At 40.1% G+C, this 23,109-nt stretch overlaps 1 protein-coding gene across 7 annotated transcripts in view; it reads left to right on the plus strand.

The window, feature by feature from the left end:
• arap2 (ArfGAP with RhoGAP domain, ankyrin repeat and PH domain 2) overlaps positions 1 to 22,052 on the plus strand; it is a 176,490-nt gene extending 154,438 nt beyond the window's left edge. For all 7 annotated transcript variants that reach the window (XM_082526030.1, XM_082526031.1, XM_082526028.1 and 4 more), the window contains exons 25-33: positions 1,758 to 1,832; positions 3,083 to 3,200; positions 5,969 to 6,091; positions 8,049 to 8,182; positions 10,479 to 10,561; positions 14,106 to 14,141; positions 16,628 to 16,691; positions 18,643 to 18,765; positions 19,643 to 22,052. In XM_082526030.1, coding sequence (XP_082382156.1) covers positions 1,758 to 1,832; positions 3,083 to 3,200; positions 5,969 to 6,091; positions 8,049 to 8,182; positions 10,479 to 10,561; positions 14,106 to 14,141; positions 16,628 to 16,691; positions 18,643 to 18,765; positions 19,643 to 20,044 — 1,158 coding nt within the window. In that variant the 3' untranslated portion in view covers positions 20,045 to 22,052. The remainder of the gene's footprint in view (positions 1 to 1,757; positions 1,833 to 3,082; positions 3,201 to 5,968; positions 6,092 to 8,048; positions 8,183 to 10,478; positions 10,562 to 14,105; positions 14,142 to 16,627; positions 16,692 to 18,642; positions 18,766 to 19,642) is intronic.
• Positions 22,053 to 23,109: the final 1,057 nt, after the last annotated feature.

The following is a 23,109-nucleotide window of genomic DNA, read 5'->3' on the forward strand; positions in this document are numbered from 1 at the left end:
CTTCAGTCTCAGCTGACTGCAGGTTTTTCCAAATCTTATAAACAGGACATTTGCATAATGACTGAAACCAGCCCACTGAAGGAACACTGGGCTGGGAGGTCAGTTGCTTAATCATAAATATGCAAATTCTCATGAAATGTTTCTCCCACAAAACGCTACGTCCAGATGAACAGAATTAACTTTTGGAGATTTACTTTCCTAGATGACTGAGAATGCATCAAGAAGATTTTTTGCTGTGTTTTACTTGCATCTATGTGAAAGAGTGAGTGTAAACACAAAAAATAATTTTATTTTATATGCGGGAATATGCAGAAAATAGGTTTAAATGTTAAACAAATTTCTTCAAGGCATATAATTTAATTTTTGCTTGATGCATAAAGTTAAAACTAATGAAACAAGTTTTAAAAAGAGACTTTTCCATTTGATTACATTTTGTATGATGGATTATACAGAAAAAGTAGAATTGGGCTGAAAGATCTATCGCTTTATCACCTATTCAGGTTGTAAATCGTGTTTTTAAAAAGTAACTAAGTAATTAATTACTTTTTAAAATAAGTAATCAGTAAAGTAACGGGATTACTTTTTGGGGGAGTAATCAGTAATTAGTTACTGATTACTTTTTTCGAGTAACTTGACCAACACTGCTCATCAGACTAGGTAACATTTTACAAACTTCAATCATCTAGTTTTGACGAGCTTGTGTTAACTATATCCTCATTTTCTTGTTCTTAGCTGACTGAAGCCCGACAAACCTGCTTCTTAAAACTCTGTTTGTAAAGCACAGCCAAACACAAGAGGCTTGGTATAAATGGAGGGTAGCCTCAAAGGGTAAATGCTGTTTATGAACTGAGGGGTTGCACTGAGGTCCAGTATATGATAAATATTTTTGAACTGTGAATCATTCGAAACTAATCAAGTAGGACCCAAGAACAGAATAGCTGGAGATTAGTGTAATCTGAGCTGTGTCAAGATTGGAAACGATGACGACAACCGAGAGCTATTTTGTTCAGCGTTCAGATGTATGCCATGGGAATAGATATCACTGTATATGCTGTATATGAATACCAGCAGAGTAAATATCTGCCTTTAAAACCACCTACATTTTCAAATAAATGTATACAAAGAAAGGTGAATAAACACATAGCATTCTGATTTAAAAATGTCAGGTTTCACTTCCCAAACAGCAGCATTTTGTAAAGGCTTTTACCCCGAATAAACATATTTCCTTTTCTTTTGTGTGGTGGTATTTCACTCGCACAAGACTCAAAGGATACAAAAAAAAGTCAGTGGCTGAAAACCCATCTCTCTCTCTGCTGGGTTCATTCTCACACTTGTGTTGTTTTTTTTCTCCATTGCCATAATAACACATGAAAATATCTTTAGGTGCTTCTTCAAAATATTTTTAAACTGACAGCACACTTAAAGTTAACACCTGAGGAAAGCATTTCGGTTGCGGTGTAGGTGAAACATTCGTCTTTCTCTCCCACCTTTCCGAGCGCGCCTGTCTCACACATGTTCTCTTTATTTAGCCGGGTTTTGCATTCCATTAGCGCTACCGGGATTCTGTTTGCCTCCGGCTCTGAAAACGACCTTTGCTTTTTCAAAAATCCTCCAACCATTTCTCGCCTTTCTCTCCATTTACATTCGTGGCACACAGGAGCAGAAATTTAGAAGAAAATGATTCCAATTAATCGTGCTTCATCGATGTTGGGATTCAGCTGATGTGACTCTTTTTGCCTCTGTTTTTCCCTCCTCAGTTTGCTCCGGCTGGGGACTTGATCTTTGAGGTATACCTGGAGAAGAGAGAGCCAGAGAAATGCTGCTTAATCAAGGTGAGAGTGTGTATATCCGTACTGCTCCTGGTGTGAATTTGTGTGTGTATGTGCACCTGCTTTCCCAAAGGTCCTGGTAGTGAGGTGAAAAAATGGGAAAGGGGATGCAGGCAGGTGAAGCTGGAGAAAGGGTGGAAAGACTGAGAGGCGAGGGTGGATGATGGAATTGGGCCGAGACGTCCGTGGTTTAACCTGATGGGAGTACCGCACATACGAACTAATCAAGAGACATTTGACTTAATTGTCTGAGTAATTGCGTTTTATGAGGCATATAGGCCTGTGCAAGTTAGGGAGGATTTTTTTTTATTGTTTTTGTGTTTGTTAACAGGGTGACAGCAGGGTGACAGCAGGGCTCCAAGGGCGCACAGGGTTACAGAGCAGCACTAAGCAGCGCAGTTTAACATTAATTCTTCATTTGTCTCTGTGGAGGAAAGTGGCGCGTTTCCTTAGTTTAGTGCCGTTCATAAAGAGTCAAGTATGTAAACTGTGCGCTGTGTACATAACTGAGTCGGATAGTTGTGCATGTTAACCCTAGAACACTATCGCTATAAATAGTAACACGATCACTAATGCCGGGTGATTTTTACCCGATATAATATAACCAATGAAAAGTAATCAAATATATCAAAATATGACAACACATGACAAATTAGAGTGGTCTTCTTTTACTTTCAACTGTGCCATGTCTAACAAAATGAAAAATAAAACTCCTAAAACAAAATAATGACTCTGGAAAGCTGGTCTTTGGTCCACCCATTCCTGGGACATTTGAGACTTCCCTGGTGATGGCACAGGCTCCTCGACACGCAAACAGCTGCAGGAGAGAGAAATCATGTAAATGTATTTTCTCGGGTGTAAATCACCCAGCGATAGTGTTCTAGGGTTAAGCAGTGAAAGGCTCTTTCAAGACAAAGATGGTTGAAGGCATCGAGACTGATCCACAGAGCTTATAATCTAACCCAGGGGTGGGCAACTCCAGGCCTCGAGGGCCGGTGTCCCTGCAGGTTTTAGGTTTTTTGAACCAACACAGCTGATTCAAATGGCTAAATTAGCTCCTCAACATGTCCTGAAGTTCTCCAGAGGCCTGGTAACGAACTATCATGTGATTCAGGTGTGTTGACCCAAGGTGAGATCTAAAACCTGCAGGACACCGGCCCTCAAGGCCTGGAATTGCCCACCCCTGATCTAACCTTTTATATCCACAGTTTGCTTACTTTGTGTGATCGTTTCCCTTTATGCATTTATGGTAGGTCTCCCCCAGCATGCGGCCCACTGAGCTTGCAGAAACGGCGCTGAATATGAGGAACGTCGCCGTTAACGCCGACGACTTTTGGACCACCTTTGAAGTCATTGAAAATGGAGAGCTAGGTATGTCAGGTTACTAACCACTAAACTTCCTTCTTAGAAATGTTTGAGTATTTTCAGGAGTTTGAATATACCAATGGACTTTATCTTAGGCATTTCAATGTGATGATATGCAAGCACTTGGCGACAGTAGGAAGGAAAAACTCCATATAATAAGACAGAATAAGTCTACTGTTAGTTTGGGACTGAAGGGGTTCAAGTTGGCAATTTCCTGTTTCCCTGTTGTACAGAGACACATCCCAGACAAGTTGCTCTTATTTGGAGACTGTTTTGAGGCTGGTTGCCTCCTACCTGCGCAATGTCGATTGATTGTAGCAGCTACTTGTAATTGGTTGAATGTGAAACATTTCAAACCAACAGCCTTTCCTAGGAGATTGTCCTTTTTTGTTATTTTTCACTTTAATGTGTCGAAGTCATGAGTCATAAGTTTATTTTTCCTGTGAAGTAAGCATAGAAAGCAAGCTTTTTTGTCCTCGACTTACTTGAAGGTATTTTTATTTGCTGCCTTATTTACAAGTCACTTTTAGTTTTTATTTTATTTTTTAGTCTTGGTTGGTTTGCCAGTATATATTTGCCATCAGCATATATACTGAGGTTTGCTGTGATTTGTAAATGGTGCAGTCACATAGTTTGCCACTATGTGCGGCACATGTAGCACAGTATGCAGACATGGCGTGGGCATGAGTAATAGCTTGAGAAGTCACTACCTACTTACGCACCCGTGCACACTGGGAAATTAGCCAATCATCAGATTTTATGTCGGTTTCTTGTTTGGCTTGATTTAAATTGTAGACGATCTAAGGGGGCTGTATCAAGGCCCAGCAGAGCGCAAGAATAAAAGCATTCAGCTGGAAATGAGTATAATATGTCTCTAACTATTGAACCTCACTCCACTGTAACTTGTCTGTTACTTTAATCCACTTTTAAATATAACATATAGCTCTTTCCCTCAGATTATCCAAACTTGTGCAACAACACTTCACTAATTGCGACTTCTTAAAATCCATCTGAAGGAAATAGCCTAATACCGAAGAAGCACCTCTTTAGCAATAAGTACTTTTTGTTGGGATGAAAAGGTCATTTATTCTTGAACTGAAATGCTACATTCAGAACGACAGCAGTTTTTATGCGCACTGATCTTTGTGAAGACTTTTGCCTTTGACATTAACGTCGGTTAATGTCACGAGGTAATTTACACATGCTATGGATGTTATTATCATATGCAATTTCCCATCTTTTTCTTTTAACCCAGCTTCTGCTTTCATTCCTCAGTGCTATCATTTGGCTTTGACTCCAGACTGCTAAAACTTTTATACACCTGCTGCATTACAACTAAAGGACACTTTTTCTGTGTGACCTCCAAATTTTTCGAGTAAAATGTGAACTTACGTTATAAATGAAATGAAAGTTTCCCTCTAAACTTTTCTGCCGTCACGTTCTCCGTCGGTCCAATTAACATTGCATCACCTTTCAAGTGGCCATTTCCATTTAGGGGCACATACAAAGATCACACTTCCTCTTATCCGAGGACCTGGTGAGAGATTATGCTATCTCTAATGAACCAGCGCCTGTGAACGCGGCAGCACGCAGGGAAATTAGCCAAGCATCGTCAGTTTGATATGCACATAAATGAATCATCCTTACCGTCATACGTCATAAATTGCCTTCATCTTTCCTGCATGATCAACCTAGAAAGATGACCCACCTCATCCTGCATTAATATGCACGGAGGCCGCCTCACGCACTACACGTGCTGCATTTGATCATAACGCGGTATACGTCAAGAACGGGGCGGGGGCCTACAGACGAAGTTGAGCTTTGTCGCGAAGTTGCTTAGCTTGCGCTCCCCCGTGCACGTCACGGAGCAGTTCACTGAAAGTTTACACCTCACTCTTGTGTTTGTTTTGCTCTTCACAAAGTTACAGAGGACGAGCCGTCCTCTTCTAAAAATGAAGGTGTGTTGAATACTGAATATATTTGCTGAAGGTTCAGCATATTTTCTATGCCAAAACAATATGTCTGTGGAACAGTAAATAGTTAAGCGATTTCGAAGGCGGTAGCGTGACAGGTTTTGCTCGTAAAAGCATAAAGGAGGGAGGGGAAGTGCGTTAATTAGCCATTTTGGAATATAGCTACCGATAAACACTGTTATCGAGGACAATAAGCAGAAAAGGGGAGCTAATATTTGTGGGGAAATGAGGAACTAATTCCATGGCCTGGGCCTGCAGAGATTCCAGGGAGAAGATAAGCCCACTGTTATGAATAGGTTATGCCATTGTGGCTCTTTTTTTCCCTTCCTCCCTTTTTTATTTATTTATTTATTTTAAAACCTTCTTTGGTTATGAAAAACAGGGGAGTGTAGAGATGGAAGCATCGGAGCAGGGGTGGTGGTACACAAATTATCTTCCTTTTTTTTGGCTGATAGCATGTACCCTGTTCGCCAATTAAGAAGAGATAATAGGTCTATTTTGCACATGAGTGTGTTTTTATAATCAGGCCCTGATATGCTGTAGATAATTTAATCTGTTCTGTGATGAAACTGGGGGGGAAACAACATAATTTTGTTATTTAGCTAACTGGAGTTTGTCATGGATTTTATGATGTGGTTTTGTTTTGTGTGTTTATAATTCGTGTGAGATCAGAGAACACAAAAGACTTTTGCGACCACTTTGTCTTCAGATCTCTGCCATCTTTGCTATACTTTATCTTTAATCATTTCTCTGTTTCTGAGCTAAATTATTATTAATTAATTCATGTATTTTTTTTAACAGAGCGACCGTTGCACCACAGTGAGAAGATTCTTGAGCAGGTGTTGGAGTGGAGCTCCTTGGACTACCCCAGCTCTGCTTTTCTTGTTATAAAGAAGTTTGTAGGTTTCAAACTTCTTGGGGAAGGTAGAGTATGCTGTAGATGTTACAAAAGAAGAAGCAGCTGTTCCATATCTTGTTATCCAGCATTACTATTTCTCAGATCATCATTATTCCTCAACAGCTCATTTGTTCATTTATTGATGACTGTTTTTTATATTATAATAGTTTAGTTTAAACTCATAATACCCAGCCATGTTGTGCTTTTTTGTGCTTTTACTCCAGGGTAGTACAAGTACAACACTTTTGTTCATAGTATTTGTTCATAAAAGTAATGAAATTGTATGATTAACACAGGGGTAGGCAACTCCAGGCCTGAAGTGCCGGTGTCCTGCAGGTTTTAGATCTCACCCTGGGTCAACACACCTGAATCAAATGATTAGTTCCAGGCCTCTGGAGAACTTCAGCAGTCAGACAGGTGTCCTTTAGTAATTTAGCAATTTGAATCACTGTGTTGGATCAAGGACGCATCTAAAACTTGCAGGACACCGGCACTGGAGGCCTGGAGTTACCTACCCCTGGATTAGCATATCAGGACATGAATGAAGGCTTTGAGATTGGGTGCATACACTCTTTGATGAAGAACAACTCAAAAAGTGTCTTTATTTATTTAAAAAGCCAGAAAACTAAGTCTTACTGCTTTCATAGAAAGTATTTTAGTTATAGTTAAGTATCAGCCATGTGCTGCTAATCAAGTGCACTTGACCATCTCATCATCGGCAAGTGTGAGCATTGAAAGGTAAAACAGAAGTCTTGAAGTTTGCTGGTCTGAAGCAAACAGATGCGTTTTAACAAAATGCTAAGCAGAAACGATCTTAATGAAGCAATTGTTGCTGCCCATCATTCTGGGAAGGGTTATAAAGACATTTCCAACCAATTTGAAGTCCATCATTCTAGAGTGAGAGATTATTAGATTATTTACAAGTGGAAACATTCAAGGGCTAAATGTCAGACTCTACAGGAGTCAATTAGCTTGTTAAATGTTAAAGTTCATGAAAGAACATTTAGAAAAAGTCTCAACGAGCATGGCCTGTTTTCAGGTTCGGTAGAGGATGCCCCTTTTCTCATAAAAGAACATGGCAGCATAGTTTAGGTGTATAAAGTTGCATCGAAACAAACCACAAAACTTCTGTTCTTTGGACAAAGTGGAGATGTTTGACCATAATACACAGCACAATACTTGAAGGAAACCAAACACTGCATATCAGCACAAACACCTCATTACCAGCTGTGAAGCACGGTGGTGGAGGGGTGATGTAAGGAAATTATTTAAAGCTGTATTTAAATCAATTCAGAGTGTAAGTAAGTATAGCTTGAAGTTAATGCTAACCGTGTTGTTGCTATTAGCCACAATTAATAAGTGGTCTAAACATCAAGCTAAAGCAGTTGATAGGCCAGGTACTTTCAGTTCTAGGAAATAGTTTGATGAAAATTAAACAGAGTAAAAATGGCAGCTAAAAATAAAGCAATAAAATAAATAAACCATTGCACTAAATAAATGAGTTAACATTTAAAAACAAGTACAATGTATTTAATTACAGTTGATGGCGTTAGAGCTGTAAGTATTACATAAAAGGATATAGGTATATGAAATTACAGTGGACAATAACTACAGGTGGTTAGCTAAGTAATTAAATAGTGATGGATAAAAGTCATGTATATATTTGACTGTATCCCCCAAAATTCAAACTTGTGCGTGGTTATAGATGCAAACATGTTACAGTTTGTTAGCTAAAGTGAATGGATATGTAGTTGGAGCAGGCAGACACAGTAACAGGTAGATGCCCTTCAGTGAGTACAGTTTTAGTTTAGTTTGGACAAAATGTGCAGCTTGTGTGGTGGTAGTATCCAACCAACCCTGCATATATTTTACTGAATTAAAAGCATTCATTAAAAATAAGTACAGGTCAACAGATTTGTGAGCGAACCCAGAACCCCTTGAATTCTCTGTTTTCCAATACAGCGTTTCCCTGTTTCACAACAGATCAGAAGCATTTTCTGAAAGGCGACTATCTGAAGTTCAGTGACGGATGCTCCAAACTGCTGTCAGGGCACAAATTTCAGGACAAGTATGTTGTGCTTCATTCAGAGAAGCTGCTGCTCTACAGGGATATCAAAGTAAGTACACTTTCGCCTTAATCTGCTGTCACATTTACAGCAAACACTCGCCGCCATGGAAACACAGTGTCTCCGGCGAACAGAGTGCGCCATTAATCCCGGGGTAATTTAAAAGGTTATGGAGCTGCTCAAGAAAGCCGAAATGTGTTTGAATGGAGCCGATACGACTACGACCGAAACAGACCAAAAATCCAGCCGGTCTGCGCTTCGTCTCCCCGGCAACGTGTTTGTCTCAAGGTTCCAAATTTTCAAATTAAGAAGGAAAATTTTTTTTAAAAGGGAAAGAATGCGACGCGTGCTTGAGAGACGACCAGCAGGACCGAGCTCCCTAGAGGGCTTTTCCTCAGCACATTTCTGCAGAAACATAGGATTCGTAAAGGAGTGTGAAGAAGTGTTAATAATTGATGGGGGTGCAGTAGTTCTGGCAGTAGGCTTGGGTGGTGAGGGGTAGGTGGGAGGGGGGAAATGGATAAGGTTGGTGCTGTGTGTACGGGGAGGTGTACTTTCACTGAAAGCTTCATTTATTTATTTAATTATTTTAAGGTCGCACCAGAGTAGCTAATTACTGCATAAATGCAGGAGAAATTAGAAGTGTTACTGGAACTTAATTGATATTCCTTGGCCTCTGCAATTACTGCCAGGTCTGTACTTAGTGCAGATTATGCTGGATGAAACACTGAATGTGTGGTGGGTTGTGATGTGTAGGTGTCAGAGGCAAAGCTACAACTTTGATTTCGCTCACTTTGTTCTCTTTCACTTTGTTCTTTGTCAGTTGGAAGAAGAGGTTTTTGCCGGTAATGATTTGTGTTGCGATTCTGTGGAATGGCACTTGTTGGCATTTTATTGTAGTTTTAATTATTTCAGTAAATTTAATTATTTCTCCCCCTTGAATTTAGATAATTATTCCAAACAATATGCAGTTTTTCCTTTGTACGCCTCCATTCTGGTGACAGCTGGCAGTCGGGGGCATCATGTTTTGGTCCATCCGTCAGTCCATCTGACCATCCGCCCATCGTCTTGAATCCGACATATGTCGAATGCCTAGAGGGGATTCTTAAAATTTGACATAAGCATTCACTTTGGCTTGAGGAAAAACTGATTAGATTACGGTTTTCAAAGGTCAAGGTACATGCGACCTCACATTCTGGCCTCACGTCCGTCTCATCCTTTTGAGCGCTTCATCCTGGAAGGACCTGGAGGGAATTTAATCATGTATGGTGCAAGCTTTCTCTTAGACTCAAGCGAACTGATTTGATAGTTCGAGGTCACAGTGACCTCACAAAACACGGTTTGGCCCAGAACTCAAATATTTATACACGAATTATGACAAAGGTTCCTGCTAATATTAGAAAAGAAGGAGGTTTTATATCCAAAATGTCAAAGGTGAGCTCTGCTGTGCCATTGTCTATGTTCTGCAGTAACACTTTCCTGACCATTATTCAACACCATCACTCAGGAACAGAGTGTTCACCCATTGGCCACTTTATTAGGCACGTCTCGCTGGTACCGACCTGGACTCCTTTTTACCTTCAGGACTGCCTTAAGTCAGAGATTTTGCCCCATGTTGACATGGCATCATCACACATTTGGTGCATATTTAACATTCATGATGTGAATGTCCTGTTCCACCACATCCCAAAGGTGCTGTGTTGGATTAAGATCTGGTGACTGTGGAGGATGTTTGACCCTACCATGTGACTGTAACATCGACACTTATCAGACCAGGCAACATTTTCCACATTTTATTGTTTAATGTTAACTGTCACTGGTTGGGTCTTCATGTGCCTCAAGGTTCAATGTGTTGTCTATTCAGAGATGCTCATGTCCATAAAGAGAGGCTATTTGAGCTACTGTTTCCTTCCTATCAGTTCAAAGCTGTCTGGTCATTCTCCTCTGACCTCTGACATCAAGACGTCGTTTTTTTCCCGAGAACTGCCGCTCGTGTTATATTAGTATTTTCTCATTTCCAGACCATTCTCTGTAAACCCTAGAGATGGTTGGGGGGGGGAAAATCCCCAGCAGATCAGCAGTGTCTGAAATACTCTGACCAGCATGTGTGGTACCATTCAAAATCACTTAAACTACCTTTATTCTTCATTCTGTTGCTCAGTTTCATCTACATGCTTAAATAAATTGAGTGGCTGCCACATGATTGGCTCATTAGATATTTGCATTGACAAGTAGCTGAACAGGTGTACCTATAAAAATGGCCATGAGTGTCTCTGTGTTTGTTGCTGAATGCAGTCTTTGCTGTGCCACCTTACCTGCTCAAAGTGTGTTTGGTTTGGTTTTGCAGAGCGCTAAAGCCGAGAAAACAATCCCACTGAAGGATGTGAAGTGTTACCTGGGCCTGAAGAAGAGGCTCAAACCTCCAACCAAGTAAGCAGCACTCACACATCCTGTATAATAAAACATCCTCCTTAAAATTATACAATTGAGAGAAGGATTTACCCTTTTTTTTTTCCTCCTGTACTGGAATAATGTAAACATCCCAATTCGCAGTCTTGTATACACGTCTTGATTTGGTGCATGCTGTTAGTTTTCATCTTCACTGTTGATTAGCGAGTACAGCTGCAGTGGAATTAATGTGAAAGCACTGCTTTTAATACCTGATGCTAGGTTGTTTAAAGCGAGCAATAAACCGGGGAGAAAACACAAATCCACTTTCTTAAAACCACAGGACAAAATGTCTAGAAGCAAAAATGTAAATAGTACACCGTGGGAGATTTTATTTTTTTATGTTTTGGTTCTTTGACTGTTTAAGTGAAATGCATCCGCATCTCTGCTGATAAAATTACAGCTGCAAATGGACAAAACTAATTTGGAATAGCGGAATAGGTTTTAGTCATAACATAGAGTAAAGCATCTTCTGCAGCCTGTATAATTCCAGGAAAATGGATGTTCTGCCTTCCAGCCTGTGGTGAAGTCCTGTGTTGTGCCGCTAATGTGCATTTATTAATTTGCACCATTGTGTAATTGTTCCGCCACCGAAGGGCCTTCATTGCCTCAGAGATTTTACTGAAAAAACACAGGTCACTTTCTCTCTTCCACCGGTAAAACAACAGTGGCACAAATTCTCTGCTGAATCGCAGACACAACTGCCTGTGTCACCGGGGTCAGGCAACAAATACAAAGCAGATTTTGTGATTTTTCCGAACCCCCCGTGGACATTTTTCTGGCATATTTGCATGCGGGTGAGTCATCTTTACCAAAAACGGATGCTGCATCGTCACAATCACGATCATTCGATCCAGCGTTTTGAGTTTTAATATATTTTTATGTTTATGGTTTATGTTAAAGTTCATTAGCTTCTCTAAGTTCATTTCTATTTTGCCCATGTTGCCCTGTTAAAGTTTGTTTATTCGAATCCCCTTGTGTCTTCACCCCTGTGTTTAAGTCTCCCTCGCCCTTCATGTGTTTCTGCGTCTCATTATGTTTCCTGTTTTATTTTGAAGAGGTCTGGTGTCACATGTTCATTGGGTATTATGTTGACTCTAATCAGCTGTTTCCCCATGTATTTCCACTTCCCCTGATCAACTCCTATGCGCATTTAGTCTGTGCGTTTTCATTTAGTCCTTGTCAAGTCATTTGTTGAGTTCTTGTCATTTTTCGATGCCTCTATGTTTGCAGGTTTTTCCATGTTCAGATTTTTAATCATGTTCAAGGTTTTGTTCTTTGTCTTTTGTGTTTAGCATTTAGTTTTTCCCAGTTCTAGTTAGTCTCCCGTCAGTGTGCATCTGCATTTTTGTGCCATTTTGTAGTATTTCCAAGCCACAAATAAACGTCTCACGTTTTTTAAAATTATAGTTTAATTCCAAGTGTCTGCATTTGAGTCTTCTTCCTCCGTCCACACATGCGTACATTCTTACCAAATCAGTCCTCCTGGAAGTGACGCTGTATTTCCTCTTTCCCTTCCTCGACCCTCAAAGTTTTGCCACCCACCCCTCCCCTAAAACCAGGGATGTAAAACTGATTTTACATCGTGGGTCACATACACCTCACTTTAATCTTAAATGGGGCCAGTGAAACTCTCCTTTCTGTCAGTGTAAAGAAGTTTAACTACACATTAGTCCCTGACATATTTTAATATGTGAACAAGGACAATTTCAACAGTACTTCACAGTTTTTCCACATGATAAAGAAATGCTGCTGTAATCTGAAAGCTTTCAGTCTTAAATTGTAAGAAGTAAATGTGTAAAATTACAGGACTAAATCCTGGCAGCTCAATGCCCAGATGGTCCTGTTATTATAAAACAGAAAGCTTCTGTTAATTCGTAGAAAATGTCCTTATTTCTGTGGACCCATTGTGAAAAACAAATAAAACCGAAAACAGACATTTTTATAGTCAATAGTGAAAAGACGGGAATGTTTCTGTTATTTAATTGTTTATCTATTACGAGAGGTCTTTGTTAGTATGAAAAGCTGCAACACTTCTAACTAAAAGTAAAAACATTTATGCCTAGCTTTACATTTTCCAAATGCATCCAGTGGGGCCGGATTAGAGTCGTTCCCAGGCCATTTCTGGCCCTCAGGCCTTATGTTTGACATCCATGCCCAAGACCCTCCTGACCCCATCTTATTTTTCACTGTAATGAAATTGATTAAATGTAATTGCGTTTTAACAAATACAAATTATTAAACTCTGTTCCCGCAAGTAGAAAAACATTGCCGCCACTGTTTTATTTTAATGATCCTCTGTTATTGGAATTGATGACACATGCCAGCATTTCTTGTTGGTCAAACAAAGAGGACATTTATTCTATATTTCACATCGCGCGATTATAATTCCTCATAATTTTCCCCGTGTCGGACTGTCGAGTCGAACAAAAAAAAAGTGAGAAATGACCCCAGACAACGATTGTCTGCATTACGAAGTCCTTCAGGGCGAGGAAACCCGGATAAGAGAGCAGGAGTGGGAGACGGAGAGATGAGGGAAAAGAGGGAGAGATGCAGAAAGATGCAGGCTGGTATCATATACTGTTGAGTGGGCTGTGGGAGAAGTCATACAGCGAATAAAGAAATAAAGACAGAGTGCTGAGGAGAATGGAGAGAGTCGTAGTGAGAGGGTTAGGAAGAGGCAGCGCTCCAGTACCTCATTAGGTTGAGGTCTATTTGTGAGCGGCCTACTGCTGGGCTGGATCTGCTGCCCTCACTCACAGGAGTGGTGCTCCAGGCTGCTGGCTCTCTCCAACCCCTCTTCGCTTTGTTCTTCTCCCTACTTTTCTGCTTCTTTTCAGCTGCTGCTGCAAAGGTTTTTGAGGAAAGCGCATTCTCTAGGAAGGTGGTCTTTTCACCTTATGTTACCCCCGCGCAGGTTAATTTACACCGAAGCGCACACGTGTCCATGTATCGATAGGCTTTTGAGTGCATGGAAATGGTGGAGTGTGGGAAGAGGGTCGTTCCTTTTAGCTAATACCGCAGCTTGGCGCAGTAAACCGTGTTCATGCGATCATCTGTTTTTACCCCCAGCAGATTCGCTCACCGCTCCAGCATGTCAGAAGTTCTGTCTTTTGCAGCCCTCCTAACAAAATATACTTTAAGGCTTATAGGTGAACAGCGTGTGCTCTGTGTATTGTACAGTTTGGCCCAGAGCATATTGATGTCTGCTCATGCATAAACATGTGGGCTGAAACTGCACTAATTAGCTTAATTAATTCCACTGTTTGGCACCCAGTGTTTGCTGGGAACTCTCTTTCCTCTTTGGATGTTCGTGAAAAGGTTTTGACCTTCTACTATCTTTACAGTACTTTCTCAAGTTGTTTAAAGTTGTTTATGTGAAGTGGGATTTTTGAACGTTCACCGTTTCTTTTAGAGAAACTTGTGAACCCTGTTTTTGAATTATACCAGTATGCAGGAAATTGCAAATTTAGATTTGCAGAATCCCAATTTCCAAGTCTGAACTGTCTCTTCCCTCTTTTCACAGCTGGGGCTTCACCATCTGCACTGATAAGCAACAATTGTGAGTAACACATTGACGTTCTATGAGTCGTCGTTGTACGTTTGACCCTTTTCTGCTTTAAACTCTCTCCAAAACAGAAAGAATCTAATAGTTAGAATCACACTTTATTTATTAATTTTATCAGATTTTTTACATTTTTTTAATACCTGTGATGTGATGCCAGCAAAGTCAGGTGACCCTATAAGCTCCTGAAAGATTTAAGCAAGTGTTCTTCATTCCCTTAATGTCAAAGCATGTCAGCGTTTAAAACCTCGGTGAGGAAATGAAGCATAATTATCCTGATCACAAAAAAGAGACATGAAACGAGTAATGTCCTCTAACTGTTAGCAACTACCAGTAACATTAAGTCAACGTGCTAGCTTCTAGTTCATCTTTTCATAGCTGTCTGTCAAACTCATCTCTGTAAGCAGGTATTAACATGTAGAATCAGTAGACATGGGGCTAGGGATGTTTACCGAAAACCTGGTGTTAAACAGGCTTCAGGTCTTAACTGGGGCATCGATACACTCCAGTGTTATTGGTACTGCTTTCAGTAGTGGAAGAACGTAAGAAAATTAATTCGTTATTGCTACAAGAAACATAATTTTTCACATTTTTATTTGACTAACTTTGACTAGCTTACATGCCAGTAGGTCTTTTAGCAAGTAAAGAAGGAAACGAGCGGTTCTTTGAAACATTCGACAAAGGTCCATCACATTTAGACAAAAAAAGTGCACGTTTGATGTCCTAGAATCGAAAATATGAACATGAAGTAATGATTAAAAGTGAGTTGTTAGAAAAGTGAGTTGTTAGTAACCTGATATGGGTGTGTGCTTCAGAAATCCCCAGTTTCAGAGTTTTTGTTGGTGCACTTCCATCCACGAGCTATAAGTTAAGGTTTAGGTACGAGTTATTATTACCCAGTGCTGATTATATGTTGAATTTAAAGCCTTCATTATATGGGGAATATGGATTTTCACATAATCGAGTATTCAGCCAAGCTATAGTCAAAATAATTCAAATATTATATTACAGTCCTGCAGAAGATACAAAATTACAGTGATTGCACATTAATTCAGTGAATTTTATTTGATGTTAATTTTATCTGTGGATGTGGTGAAACACACACTTCTGCTTTAACCTTCATGTTAATTAGTCCCTCACAAAACTTTCTGCTGTAGTTTTATCAGCGTGAATGCAGCAGTTGAATGCCAAGAGTAACATCCTATATATGTGTGGCCACATGACTTTGTTACAGTGCTGTGAAAAAGTATTTTCTCCATTCCTGATTGTCTTTGTTTTTTGCATATTTGTCACCCTTATTTGTTTCATATCATTAAACATTCGCAAAAGGTAACCAGAGTAAGTACTAAATTCAGTTTTTAAATAAAGAGTTCAGTTTTTAGGGGCAGGGGGGTAAGGCCCCATAATACCAATGGAGCTTGTTAAATCGTTAATTTATTGGGATTACGACAATTTTTGGAAAGCTGAGGTCAGTTTCAGTAGCCACACCCACGGCTGACTATTGTCAGACCTGCTGAGGTCAGAGTTCATGATTCATCAATAAGAAAAGTGATTGGGCAAAAATGGCATCCATGGGAGAGAACAAGGAGAAAATCATTGGTGATCAAAAAGAACTCAAAGGCTTGTTTCACATTTACCAAAAAACCCTCTTGATGATCTCAGAGACTTTTGGTAAAATATTCTGTGGACTGATGAGACAAAAGGTGAACTTTTTGGAGGGGCTAAGTCCTGTTACATGTGGAATAAAACTAACACAGCATTTTAGAAAAAAACTCATCATACAGCAGTCAAACATGGTGGTGGTAGTGTGACACGGTCTGGGGCTGCTTTGCTGCTTCAGGACGACTCTGAATGGGTCAAAGAAACATTACTAGACCGCTCCATTCTGTAATGATGAGTGGGCCAGAATTCCTCCACAGTGATGTAAAAGACTCAGTGTCAGTTATCACAAACACTTGATTGCAGTTCTTGCACAACCAGTTATTAGGCTTAGGGGGCAATTATGTTTTCACACAAAGGGCCGGGTAGGGTTGGATAACTTTTAACCTTTTAAACATGTTTGTGTTTACTCTGGTTATGTTTGTCCAATGTTAAGTTTTGATTGATGATCTGAAACATGTAAGTGTGACAAATATGCAAAAACTGAGAAACCAGTTTTTCACAGTACTGTATGTTTTATTTCTCTTTTAATAATAGCAAACCTGGAGTACAGTGCATGCCAGGTATTACTTTAAACCTTCATCCAAGATTATTTCTCACAAAACTAATCGTTGCTGCTTATATAGACTTTATTAATGCAGATTTACAGAATCAAAGGTGCAGCTATGGCGCAGTCTTTTATTTATTTTTTTATTCGGTGATCCCCTCAGAAGAAACTGTGTCCACTGCTGTGACTCACCAAGTCCAGCTACCTGATTAAAATGGGTGTGAAAATAATGAGGTGGAAATCAGCGACTGATGTGACCAAGCTTTCTCCTCCTCAGGCATTTCTGCTGCGACAAGAGGGAGACGCAGGTCAACTGGGTGACAGACATCATCAGGATGAAGGTAAGATGACGCGCAACTAGAGAGGAAGTTAAAACAGGAGCGAGGAATTCTCTCATGCAGACGCTCGATAAGGCAATTTAATGAGTAGACGCTGAAGTGTGCGGCGTAGCTGCAGGACTGCAGGAGAACTATGTGCATCCCTCTCTAAGCCTTTTATTGCAGTGTCGTGAGCCAAAAATATCAGTGAATGTGACATGCACGCTGTGGACATATCCTCCTCCTTTTCTCTTCCATATTTGGATGAAAAATACCCTCAAATACAGACAGAATAAATCATCTTTTTTTTACAATCCATATCTCAGAACAAGGAGATATGATAAATCATATGTTTTTCTCCCAATCATCCTTTTCCATTGTACGGTGAGGCAGACAAAAATACATAAACAGGGGAGAGAACTGTAAAGTTTTCGAGGTCACTCAGCAATAACATAAATCACTTTATGTGGAAAAGCTGTGAGAATAAGGTCAAGGCGACTGTAACAATCACATTGTGGTACTTAGCCTGCAGATAGAGCTAAGTGTTGTCGCTGTCAGTCGCTGACACAGCACATATGACATAAATAATGCAGGGCAAAGCAAACCAAGGGGAGAACAGCTACGCACGTGTCATAATCCTGTATTAATTTTCACTCTCGCAGTCATTTCTGCCACCCTCCAAGAGAAACGGCGTCTTATTTTCTCATTAGACTCAACACTGGTGTCTATTTTTTGCTCATTTTCAAGTAAAAGACCAAAGTTGAACTTCACACTCGTCCTTAACTGAAAGATCGAAGGAAGATTTGCCAGCTCTGTATTGTATGCTCAGCACATTTCATCTGTATTAGCACTCTGGCTGTCTCCCTTTATGGGAACCCGTCTGCAGCAAAGTGTTGTTTATCACAGGTGCTTACTGTAAAAGCCTTTTAGTGCCTTAGTTTGGGTTAGAAAGTAAAAAGGGCAACACTGTCGGGGAGAGATTGATCTAAAGGGGAAGGCAATTTTTGTCTGTTGTTTCTAAGTGTTTCAAGGTGTTTATTTCAGTGGACTTTCCCCCTCCTCCTCGCTCTTTGCAGAAGCTCTTTGCTCTGCAACAACTAAATCTATAGCAGACCGGAGCCGGCTAAAAATATTAGAATTCTCTTCCCAAATCTGCTAAATATCAGGATTGTCAGCTTCCAACGCCGAGGCTTGAGGGAAGGACGCGGGACTTGTGGGAAGGGCAGAGAGAAAGTGCAGATGAGAAAGTCGACGGAAAGCACTTGTTCTTGATTTCCCTTACCTTACCTGTTAGCGAGCATTGTGCTCCAACAGTTTCCATAGCAACTGGCGATAGAGAACCTCATTCTGAAGCAAGGTAGAATGGGTGATGGCGGGTGTTCGAGAGTTGGGGGAGGGTGTAAAGGTCCAAGGACAGGTCCTGGCATTGATGAAATAAGGATTTGTTTAAGAGAGACGGTTTTACACGTTGGGGGAGGGGGGGGGGGGGGGTCACGGTGATTTAAAAGGGGACATTGTTAAAGAGAAAGTTTAGCTGGAGATCAGAGCGCAGCCAGACAGCTGTACTGGAACAGAGTATCATCAGTCTTTGACTTCCCCTCATTATTAAGGATGCTTGTCTCAATCTGACTGAAAACTGAACCGGCACGTAGATATTTTAGACTAAGGAGCAATATCATGCTTTTTATTAATTATTCATACTTTCAAAAACAAATATTGTTGCTGACAGTTCTGTTTCTCTTTTCTTTCCTTCCTTCATTCTCACACAGTCAAGGGCAGACATCCAGTTTTTAGTGCGTCTTGGAGTCATCATTAGTCTATTCATTCATGTTATTCCTCATCTACTCCATTTTACTGCACAGGTCTCATACATGCAGAGCTGGACCTTACAGAGCATACAAAGACAATAAATGAAAATAATGTTGTTTTAAATGATATATAACCCGTTTCCATGATGTCTGCCTTGTGCCTTCAGTATGGTTCTGACCTTCATGCATCCACCAACTCAAAAGAAATGGCAGATCACAAATCCACCAGAGGTGGAGCTCTAACTGAAGGGAGCAAGGTGCTGCCTCAGAACCTCAACTCTAGCAAACAGGTGAGGAACTCAATGTTTTTTTACCCCTCAGCCATAAAAGGCTGATGGGGGGTATTGTTGTGGTTGGCAGCGTGGCTTTGTGAACACAAGAATGAGGGAATGTAGGATTTTCAAATTGATACCAAAGGTGCATCTACTAAAAAACTCAGATGACTTCAAATCTCTGTAACATCGACCTCAAGGTCCTCTGACCCTGATCCCAAGGTCAGAGGTCATGTTTTCTGAAAATCTTGTGAATGTAATAACTCACAAAAGAAGTTACGTTGGATTTTCACATTTATACCATAGGTGTATCTACTAGGAGGCTGAGAACTGATGGTTTTTTCTTTATAGCTCTTATTTGCTGCCATGGTTAGGTTGGAAAGTAATCGATCAATATTAATATTAGTATTATTATTAGTTTTTCAAGAGTTTCAAAATATGGCTATGTTTGCCATCAGACCATGCTTCCATTTTTCTTTTACTGCTTAGTTCATGGTCACAGGTAGTCTGGAGCTCACACCACCTGCCACAGAGCAGAAAACACACAATCTCATATCCTTGTGTTGGTGTTGCTCCTACATCAGAGAAAAAATATTAGTCCAGGATCAGTATTCCTGCAGACCAGTCACCATACACCTAATAACACCACATCCCTAAGATATCAGATGATTGGTCAGTTGTCATGTTCATCCTGGACCAACATTATTATGATGATACAGAAACAACACCAACACGGGCCTATCTGATAGACTGTGAAAAACTTTAGTTTTATTTAGCTTTAGCTTTTTATTTAGCTTTAGTTTTATTCTTGTCATCATGCATCATGCTATGAGTGATTATAAGATTGAAGAGTCTGTGATTTCACTACATCTATATCTGCCATGTTTACCTATAGACAACCGAAAGGAGGGTTTCTCTTGGAGATGGAGAATGGAGGCCCGCCAAGGATCCTAGTCCCCACTTCAAGTCCAACACCATAGGTGCTCCAAAGTCCAGTACCATGGGTGCTCCAAAATCCAACCCCATAGCTGTTCCAAAGTCCAATGAACCATTCAAACCCCCAGCAATCCCAAGCAGAAGAACTTCAGTGGATGTTTGCCTGCCTCTACGGCTCCCGTCACCATCTTCTTCCAGACACATGCAACCCATGCCTTTGCCTGTTCTCCCTCAAAGCGGCTGTAAGACGGTCAATAAAAGACCTGCTCTGGGTGGGGAAGCTATACTCCCTCCAAATCTGCTGAATGAACTCAACTCTGTCCTGAACAAGACTGGTCGCACTAACAAGAACAATGACTGACAGGAGGAGACATGAGGGGGAAATTACATAAAGTATCATGATCATTTCTGAAAGACTACACAGTATTAATGAAAAGAGAACAAGTTGCTTTCATGAGCGATGATCACAGTTTGACCTGAGCTTTTGAACTTGTATATATATGGAGATGGTGATGCACATGGGTATGTGCAAAACAGGTGCAGGAGACTGCAAAGGTCACGCAAACCTCAGCTGGCCATGGCGCTGACCCAAGCACTACAAATTAAGATTTATATACCACTGTTTGAAAGCTAGAGAAAGTTACGTAAATATGTTCCGCTATCAAACTCAGAAGTTTCTGGAAACATTTCCAAATGCTTATGCAATGTCTTTTTTTCCAGCTAAAGCCTTGCCAAAGAATTTGCAACTATACTTTTACTTTTACAGGCAGGAGCCTGCTGCTACCTTACAGCGGCCATTCCCAAAGTCAATAGTGCTGCGGGCCACTTAAAAAATAGAAAATCCCATGGGGCCAACCAATAATAAATCTTTCTCTAATCAAAATACAAGTGAAAGTAATATATTTTTTGGATAAATTTATTTTAAAAAAACCCAAAACAAAACAGCAAAGGCTGCTAATTCTACGCAGTCATATGCAAAGTTTTTTGGACAATGTGTGTAATGAGTAATATCACAAATTAGCCACCTCCTCTTACCAGTTGTAATTCACTTTTATAGAAATAAATACTACAGTTACATATTTATATAAATGTAATGTCAAAGCTAAATGTTCGTTATTATTGCTCCCCACCTGCAGCACCATGGCAGTCCACCAGGGGGCTCCAGGGAATCGTGGCCTTACAGGACAACATTACTCCTGGATATGTACAGCACTGCCAATACAATCATACATGTTGGTGCACAAAAAGCTGATTTGGTGTGCACAAGTTGGTAATGGTTTTAAATAGAAGTACGATACAATATTAGCTGGCTGTGGCACACAGGCCAAAGTGTTAGGTACCTTTATTTATTTGTAGTTGCTTTTATGGTTCTAGCAGTTTTTGTACCACTGTAACTGTTACAACTGTAACCGAACTGTAGCCCCACTGGCAGTGTTTTTGAAGCCTAAGATTATGTGCCATGCCATTTTTAAACTTTGCAGGGGGCCGCCACCAAATGTCAAATTAATGTACAGCATAAAAATATAAATAAATGTGCTAAAACATTTAGTGAAGTTGCACATTCATGTTTAGCGTTTTCATAGACATTAAGTGGTTAATTTGTTCTTGGACTGATCCTGGACTAACATTTTGCTAGCTTGTTTCTATGGGTTATCTTTTTTTCTGATATTTTAAGAAGAAAAAAGGCCTGAAAACAGAAAATATCAGCATGATGATGCAAGAGATCATAATCTCATGACCACATTCAAAACAGAATCAATTTTTAGCAATAACATATAGGTGATTCAAATAGAATACAATAAATATAAATGAGAAGTGATTCAAATGCTAACCAAAATAAATAAAAGCGCACTAATGGAACTGAACATGCAGATAATAGAACTGAAGTTGGTTTGTATTAATCACTGATTATCAGAAAGATGGATCCATCTGTGGAGGAAGTGGTTGAAAGCATCTTTAGTGTGTTCTGATGTGTCTTTAGGTTATACCAGCTGACTGCTTCTTAAAGATCTGTGTGTCCTCCTGGGTATAAATTCGTCTAGGGATTGTCTGAATTGTATGTATGCCTGAGATTATTGAGTGACCTATAAACAAGTAGCAGCTCTCTCAATGTCTTCACTGGGAGTCAGTGTAAACATCAGTATTGTGCTCAGTTCTCTTGGTTCTTGTTACAGCTCTTGCAGCAGCTTTCTGACAGAGCTGTAGATATCTAAAGATATTTTAGGGAGACTGGAGAAAATCCCTCTAAAGCATATTGATTTGGTTATCAATATGATGTTGCTTGGCCCTAAATCGCCAAAATATGTAACTTGGACTTTTGTCTTTGCAGTCAAAGTGAGAAAAATACAATAATTTATGTCATTAACTAACTCTGACTCTCATTTAAGTTTATGGGTCTATAGTGCTTATGGGTGCTGAAAGACCCGAGTATTTTTAGTGCACCTTAAATAGCTTAAAAAAACAACAACAACTACAAAAACTATGTGACATCGTGTGTTATCCAGCTGGAAGCATCCACCAAATGATGGGTACACTGTGGTCATAAACAGGTGGACAAGGTCAGCAACAATGCTGTGGTAGGCTGTGGTGTTTAAATGATGCTAAGTTGGTGCTAAGGGTCCCAAAATACCCCTCACACCACTACATTACCTGAACATGGCCTGAACTGTTGATACAAGGCAGAATGGATACATGCTTTCATGTTGTTTACACCACCCTCTGTCCCAACCACCTGAATGTCGCAGCAGAAGTCGAGACTCATCAGATCAGGCAAGGTTTTTTCAGTTTTCTCTTGTCCAATTTTGGTGAAGTTGTGTGAATTGTAGCCTCAGTTTCCTTCTACTCTAGCCCATCTACCTTAAGGTTTGATATATTGTATGTTCAGAGGTACTGCTCTGAGCAAGAACATGTCAGTAGATCAGCAGTTTCTGAAATATTCAAACTAGCATCGTTGGCACCAACACTAGTGCTACATTCAAAGTTACTTACCGTAAGTCACCTTTCTTCCCCATTTTGACACTCAGTTCGAACTTCAGCAGGCTGTCTTGAATATGCCTACATGCACTGAGTTCCTGCCATGTGATTGGCTGATTATAAGTTTGTGTTACACAGGAGTTGTGCAGGTGATAAGTAAGTAAATAATTAGGTTGCCGGAGAGTGTCGAATAAAAAGTAGTGGCCCGAGAATCGAACCCTGTGGGACTCCACATGTCCTGGTCACATTCTGATATGTGATGTGATGCTTGCTCATAGACAGTCATCTGATTGCTGGGATTTTTCTATATTATTGCAGGCTCTTGACCTTAGAACATAAAGCACATTATGGCAACTGTTGCTGTCATTTGGTTCTATAGCAATAAAACTGAGTTGAATTGAAATTGATATAAATCAGATTTTTTTTTAAATATAAATGGCTACAATGTATCTC

This window comes from Aulonocara stuartgranti, assembly GCF_965226115.1.
Source record: "Aulonocara stuartgranti genome assembly, chromosome: 3".
In the NCBI taxonomy this organism is placed as follows: domain Eukaryota; kingdom Metazoa; phylum Chordata; class Actinopteri; order Cichliformes; family Cichlidae; genus Aulonocara; species Aulonocara stuartgranti.